Genomic DNA, 7962 nt, shown 5'->3' on the forward strand with positions numbered 1-7962 from the left:
CTCATTGTAATTGTAATTTGTACTTCTCTAATGACTAATGATGTTGAGCATCTTTTCATATGCTTACTTGCCATCCAAACATCTTGTTTGGTGAAGTGTCTCTTCAAATTCTTTACCCTTTTTATTGGTTTTGTTTTTGTATTTTGAGACAGTTTTGCTCTGTCTCCCAGGCTGGAGAGCAGTGGCACCATCTCAGCTCACTGAAACCTCTGCCTCTGGGTTCAAGACATTCTCATGCCTCAGCCTCCCAAGTACCTGCGATTACAGGTGCCCACGACCACACCTGGCTAATTTTTGTATTTTTAGTAGAGACGAGGTTTCATCATGTTGGCCAGGCTGGCCTTGAACTCCTGACCTCAACTGATCCTCCCACCTCGGCCTCCCAAAGTGCTGGGACTACAGGTGTGAGCCACTGCACTTGGCCCATACTTCTTCATTTTTGTAGCAGTGCATTTTGAAGCACAAAAGTTTTAAATCTTTTTTATTTTTATTTTATTTTATTTATTTTTTACGAGAGCACAAATCCATGTTTATTTATTGACTTTTCATTAGTTTAAATCCTTGAGGGGTACAGCATCACTCGGATTCTGTGTCCCCATGACAGGCTTCCTGCCTTAGCAGGATGATTCCTTCGGAACTTGGTATGAAACATGCCACTGTTTCCATGGGCTTGAGTTACCTTTCCCCAGATTACTCTGGTTTTGTTTTGTTTGCCGCCAGGAGTCACTGTGTTGTTCTTTGCTTTGTATACATAAGTGCGTCTCTTGTCCAGATAGAATTCTGTTTCATCTCGGGCATAATCATCTTTAATTTTAAGAAGAGCTGTGTGCTCCCTTTGGTTCTGGAGACCCCGCTTATACCCAGCAAAAATGGCCTTGGACCACAGCCTTCCAGACATATTTTCTTTTAGAAGTCCTGTTCCCAGTAGGCTTCCACATGATCCAAGATGGCAGGAAGCTATTTTTATTTTTATTTTTTTGAGATGGACTCTTACTCTGTTGCCTAGGCTGGAGTGCAGTGGCATGATCTCAGCTCCAGAGTTCACGTAATTCTTGTGCTTCAGCTTCCCGTGTAGCTGGGATTACAGGTGCATGCCACCACACCCAGCTAATTTTTGTATTTTTAGTAGAGACAGGGTTTCACCATGTTGGCCAGGTTGGTCTTGAACTCCTGACCTCAAGTGATCTGCCCACTCGGCCACCCAAAATGCTAAGATTACAGGCATGAGTCACTGTACCCGGCCCACAAAAGTTTTAAATCATGATGATGATTTTTAGATCAAGGTATTGATGTTTATCTTTACAGCTTGTGCTTTTTGTGTACTTTTAGGAAATCTTTGTAAATCCAAAGCCACAAAGAATTTCTCCTATGTTCTCTTCTGGTTGTTTTATAGTTTTAGTTCTTACATTTAGGTCCATGATTCATTTTGGGTTAATTGTTGTCTATGGTATGAGGTAAGGGTCTCGGTTCAGCCATTTTCTTTTTAAGATTCCTGGTGCTCTGAGTCAGTATTCTGCCCTCTCCCCACTACACCTCTGTCTCCACCTCTTAATGAAGCTGCCATCTATTCCAGTCTCTGATGTCTCCTATAATACATTCTTCAGCCTCTGACCTCCTGCTGTACACTTAAGCACTTGGTGGGGACAGAGATCCCTCTCACCCTGCTCTGGATGTCATGGAGCCTCATTTGGTGTTGGTCACAGAGGCAAAGACTAGATGGCATACCTTTGAGGCCATTCTACTCTTGATGGCTGTTTATTTCTGGTGACAATTTGCCATCCCATGTATTCATCTGCAGCAGTGACTGCCAAAGGATATGGAAGTTCCCACAGGGAGAGAAAAACAACCAGATGTCAGCTGGCCTGATACCCTTGTTGGCACGTGCATACACCCCTGTGCATGAAAGGTCTGCAGCCTTCCAGAGTGAGGGCAGATGTTGTCTTCATTTTAGGAGTGAGAAAACTGGGATTTCACAAGATCCAGTGGCCTGCTTAAGGTCACTTAACTGGCTTATCACACAGGACCTGACTCCAGAACATGCCTCGACCTCTGGGCTGCACTGCCAGGGCCCTGGCTGTCACTGTTGTGGAAAGGCCTGGGCTCAGACCTCCTGCTCCCAGGACAGAAGTCTCCACCCTGTAAATGCTGCAAGTTGCATGTGGAATTTTCCTACCACCAAGGCAAAATGCAGCCCTACATTCTTTTATGGTTTCAAAGGAAAGGAACTTCAATGGATGAGGAGTTTCAAAGGGTGTATTTAAGTCTTGGGTGCAAGTCAAAGAACTAGGTTTGGGAGGGGCTGGTTGGCCCCTTTTCAAATGGATCCAGGCTTTATTTTTTTCTTCTGCCCTTTGTTGGGTCTAGAAAGGGAGTGCTCCTGGAGGGTATGGGTGTCAGTTCACAGCACCAAGGCTGTGGAGGAGAGGAAGTAAAGGCTGCCTGGATGTACCTTCCTTCAGTTCTGCTTGCAGCAGGCCCTCCACAATGCCTTGCTGACCCCTTCAGGACCTAAGTTTCTCAACCTGGCCAATTTCCAAACTTTTTCCCAGCCTTTTCATTCGGGTCTCTGTCCACCCAGCCAGGGTGGACACCCACACCCTTTACTAGGTGCATACCCTTCTCCTAACCCTCAGCTCTGCATGCGCGAATGCCCTTCCTTTCAGGAGACCAAGACCCAGCTTGGATCCCAGTTTCTGTGAGGTGAGCAGGCCTGTTTCCTGCCCTGTCACCCCTCAGGCTTGGCCACCCTTCCATGTGCTAAGCCTGTCTGCAAGGCTCAGTCTTGCAAAACCTCTTCACCTGTGACCTGAAACTGGTAATTAAGCATCATCTCATTTCCCTCTGCATAGCTTTCCCATGTGTCTTATCTTCCCACTTAAATTGTAAACTCCTGGGCACAGACAAGTCTGACTCTTCCTCATTCCATCATATCTCCTCTTCATCTGGCATCCTCCACACCGCCCAAATCTATATGGATTGTTATTGTTGTTGTTTTTGAGACAGAGTCTTGCTCTGTTGCCCAGGCTGGAGTGCAGTGATGTGATCTTGGCTCACTGCAACCTCCGCCTCCCGGGTTCAAGTGATTCTCATGCCTCAGCCTCCTAAGTAGCTGGGACTACCGGTGAGCACCACCACGCCTGGCTAATTTTTTTGTATTTTTAGTACAGATGGGATTTCGCCATGTTTCCCAGGCTGATCTCGAACTCCTGAGCTGAGGCAATCCACCCACCTTGACCTCACAAAATGCTGGGATTACAGGTGTGAGCCACTGCGCCCGGCCAGTATGGATTGTCTCAGTGTGATTTGCCCATGTCCAAGTTTTGGCAGGAGAAGGTGGGAGGTTTGCAAGCTGCAGTTTACAGTTTTCCTATAAGTTCTGGGAAGGACACTGACAGTGAGATGCATGCCCCTGTCAGGGATGGAGGCTTGGGGTTAATAAAGCTGGCATTCACTTCTGAAGGTAAGAGAAATAAGAGCGTCCACCGAAAAGAGGTCCTGAGCTCAGAGCTTACACCTCCCGGGAGCGCCTCTGCCCACAAGAATGTCTCCTTTGCACCATACACAGAAAGGGTATGTGGCTGGGATGATTACACAGCACATGCACAAATGCCCCACGTGCCAAGCTCCGTAAAACGTGCCACATCCTCTAAGCTGTGCTGCTCGGGAAAGGATCTGCTTGTGTGCAGCTTCTACCTGTCTGCGTGAACTGGATTGAAAGAATTCAGAAAACATGCGTGCCGTGCACAATACGGGGCACTTCTGAGGAGCTGAGAATGAATCAGGCTTGGTCTCGGCTACCAATTAACTTGCTGCCCACTAGAGAAGGTGACACATGAACATGCTTGAGTGTAATGCAAGGCTCTGACAATCATTAAAGGAAGGAGATCTTCCCTGGGGAGGAGACATTTAGGACAAGACTTCTGGAAGGATAGAAACGAGAGAAGGAAATTTCAGGAGGAGGAACATGTGTGAGCAAAGGTAGGGAGTGGAGATCAACAAGGGCATGCTCAGGGGACAACAAATGGCCTGTGTTGCCTAATATAGGTGAATATAGGGATGATGAGGCTAAGATATTGGCTTGGGATCAATTTATCAACATCCTTGAAAGCCAACTTAATGCTTTATGGGCATGACCTCTCTGAGTCAGACACGTAGATCTAGCTTTACTGCTTCATAGATGGGCAACCTTGGGCAAGTTGGTTCCTCTCTCAAAGCCTCAGTTTCCTCATCAGTAAAACCAACTCAAAGGGTAGCTGTAAGGAGTAAGTGAAGATATTGCTTGTGATGTGCACAGTAGGTGCCTGCATACAGTAAGTGCCCAACAGATGATCATTGTTAATGTTGTCTGTTCAGACTCTGGGCCTTCTCATAGGATGGATCATTTCTGAGCCAAAGAGAAGCATGGCCTCAGCATTCTTAAAGGGTGGATCAGAAGAGTCAGGTGGCGTCAGGAAGACCAGTTGTGAGGCTGTTGCAAAGGCCCAGGTGAGAGCTTACAAGTTCAGAATCCAGGCACCAGTAGAACTGGGGTAAAGAGGAGAGGGGAGGTGGGTCAACAGTACTAGCAGGTATCAAACTTCAAGACAGGGTTAGGCAAAACCCAGGTGACTGTGACAGAAGTACAGACACTTAAGAGGGCCACACATAGTCATTAGCTCATCGCCCAGGATAAGCCCCTGCCATAGTCTGAGTCTCTGGCCTCAGGGATCCCAGCATTGAGCGGGGAGCAGAGGAAGTGGTGGGTGTGAAGCCTGGTGGTGCTCAGACAGGTACAGTAGACAAGTAGTGCTGGGGGCTGTGTCAGGAGACAGTTGGGGTATTCTAGGGGTAGGAGACAGTTGGAGTACTCTAGGGGTAGGGGACAACTTTCCAAAGCTCCGTGGAACAGGGAACAAGGCCCAGCTCTGTCACACACATACTACGTGATCCTGAATCCACTGTTCTATTTTGTGCCATTTTTCTCTCTTTTTCTTGTTTATTTTTCTTTTGCATTAATTTTTTTGTTATTGTCTTTTTTCTCCTCTACAAATTGAAAGTTATACATGGTGTTTCTTTTTCTTTTTCTTTTTAGTGGCTGCCCTGGAAATTACCACATGCATACTTATCAAGGTCTAAAGTTAGTCAATCACTTTACCTTCCTCTTCGGTATTGCAAGACCTTAAAGCATTTTAACTGTTTCCCCCCATCTTGACTCTGCATATTTTCATTATCTCTTGTTTTGTTGTAACTTCAGAAAACCTTAGAGTGATTATTATATTATATAGTCCATGTTTGCCTAGCTCTACCCACGTATTTACCATTTTCATAGCTCCTCATACCTTCTTGCGTCCTAGATCTTCCATCTGGGATCACTTTCCTTCCACCTAATGTGCATCCTTTAGAATATCATTTAATAAGAGTTCACTAATTATATATTCTCAGTTTTCATTTTTCTGACAATATGTTTGTTTGGTGCTCATTCTGGAAGATATTTTCACTGGATAAAGAATTCTAGGGTGTCAGGTCATCCCTCCCTACCTTTCTATGTGGAGGTTGACAAATCAGCTGTTAGTCTAAGGTATACTGACATTTTCCCTCTGGTTTTCTCTCTCTCTCTCTCTCTCATATGTAAGTGATGTGTGTGTATTCTGCAATTTATGATACACGTTTAAATATGTATTTCTTTCTTTTCTTGTTTTTTAAAAATCCTGGTAGGAATTCCTTAGGATTCTTAACATCTATGAATGGTGTGTCTTATCAATTCTGGAAAAATTCTCAGCCAATATCTCTTCACATATTGCCTCTCTCCATTCTCCTTCTTCTTTTCTCCTAAAACTCCTACTAATCATAGGCTAATCTCTTCCACGTCTCTTAATTTTTCTTCCATATATTTTGTCTTTTGGTCTCTCTGTGCTGTTTTCCATTGCTTTTTTCTTTTTTCTTTTTGAGACAGAGTCTTGCTCTGTTGCCCAGGCTGGAGTGCAGTGGCATGATCTCGATTCACTGCAACCTCTGCCTCCCAGGTTCAGGTGATTCTCGTGCCTCAGCCTCCCTAGTAGCTGGAATTACAAGCCCACACCACCATGCCTGGCCAATTTTTTTTTTTTTTCTATTTTTTATTTTTTCTGAGACAAAGTCTGTCTCTGTCACCCAGGCTGGAGTGCAGTGGTGTGATCTCAGCTCATTGCAACCACCACCTCCCAGGTTCAAGTCATTCTCCTGCCTCAGCCTTCTGAGAAGCTGGGATTACAGGTGCCTGACACTACACCCAGCTAATTTTTGTATTTTTAGTAGAGACGGAGTTTCACCACGTTGGCCAGGCTGGTCTCGAACTCCTGACCTCAAGTGATCTGCCTAGCTCAGACTCCCAAAGTGCTGGGATTACAGGCATGAGCTACCGTGCCTGGCCCCCATTGCCTTTTTCTAAACCATCTGCCAGCTCACAAACTGTCCTTTCCACTGCATTTTAAAATTTCAGTTATGATATCTTTTTCACCTCTGAAAAATATACCCCTTTCTCAAGACTGCTGAAAATTTGCTTCCTTCTCAAATCTGTTAGGTCACTCTTTATAGTTTTCTACTCCCAACAGGTATTTTCAAGCTTGTCTTTTATTTTGTTACACATGGTAACTATGTTTTCTAATCGATGCTAGATAATTCCATGATCTCAAGTTGTTGTAGGTCTGTCTGCTGTCTGTTGTTTCTTCTGGTTCTCAGGTTTCCTTTTGTAGCTGACTTATTTGGGGCTTATATACCACTGAGTATATTTGAAAACTTATTGGTGGGTACTTAACTGAGGCCTAGGATGAATATGCCTCTCTCCAGAAAGGATGATGGGTCCCTCTACCAGGTGCCAGGGGTATTAGCAGTCCAGGGGTACCTTATTATTTTATTTTATTTTATTTTATTTTTTGAGACAGAGTCTCTCTCTGTCACCCAGGCCACAGTGCAGTGGCACAATCTCAGCTCACTGCAGCCTCCGCCTCCTGGGTTCAAGCAATTCTTCTACCTCAGCCTCCTAAGTAGCTGGGATTACAGACACGTGCCATCACGCCTGACTAATTTTTATATTTTTGGTAAAGACGGAGTTTTACCATGTTGGCCAGGCTGGTCTTGAACTCCTGGCCTCAAATGATCTGCCTGCCTCGGCCTCCCAAAGTGCTAGGATTACAGGCATGAACCACCGCACCTGGCCCCAGGGGTACTTTATTTATTTATTTTTTATTTTTATTTTTTTTTTTTTGAGACGGAGTCTCGCTCTGTCGCCCAGGCTGGAGTGCAGTGGCGCGATCTCGGCTCACTGCAAGCTCTACCTCCCGGGTTCACGCCATTCTCCTGCCTCAGCCTCCGAGTAGCTGGGACTACAGGCGCCCGCCACCACGCCCGGCTAGTTTTTTTTGTATTTTTAGTACAGATGGGGTTTCACCATGTTAGCCAGGATGGTCTCGATCTCCTGACCTCGTGATCCACCCGCCTCGGCCTCCCAAAGTGCTGGGATTACAGGCTTGAGCCACCGCGCCCGGCCGCCCCAGGGGTACTTTAAATTCATGAGTAGAGGTTTTATGAATCACCCAAATGATGTGAACTTGGGCTGCCAATCTAAGTGATGGCCAGCTTGTGGTTACAACATCTCAGTGACATCTCCTCCCCTCTTCTCTTGCATTCCCAAGGCAGGGAGACCTGTTAGGGTGCCAGCTTAATCTAGGAGAGCCTCCTGATAGATTCCCCACTGGGGACAGGCCTTGAGATTTGACATTTGTCACACTGGCCCACAAGATCATTAAAACTGAGGTTCTTGGCTAGGTGTGGTGGCTCACGCCTGTAATCCGAGCACTTTGGGAGGCCGAGGGGGCAGATCACTTGAGGCCAGGAGTTTGAGACCAGCCTGGGCAACATGGTGAAACCCTATCTCTACTAAAAATACAAAACTTAGCCGGGCGTGGTGGCAGGTGCCTGTAATCCCGGCTACTCAGGAGGCTGAGG

General features: G+C 45.9%; 1 protein-coding gene across 1 annotated transcript; it reads right to left on the minus strand.

The window, feature by feature from the left end:
• Nucleotides 1–553: 553 nt before the first annotated feature.
• Nucleotides 554–907, minus strand: LOC126944096 (60S ribosomal protein L35a-like). Its single transcript, XM_050773391.1, has one exon. The coding sequence runs from the start codon at nucleotides 896–898 to the stop codon at nucleotides 554–556; it is 345 nt and encodes a 114-aa protein (XP_050629348.1). The 5' UTR covers nucleotides 899–907.
• Nucleotides 908–7962: the final 7055 nt, after the last annotated feature.

The sequence above is a fragment of the Macaca thibetana genome, chromosome 20, assembly GCF_024542745.1.
Source record: "Macaca thibetana thibetana isolate TM-01 chromosome 20, ASM2454274v1, whole genome shotgun sequence".
Taxonomy (NCBI): domain Eukaryota; kingdom Metazoa; phylum Chordata; class Mammalia; order Primates; family Cercopithecidae; genus Macaca; species Macaca thibetana.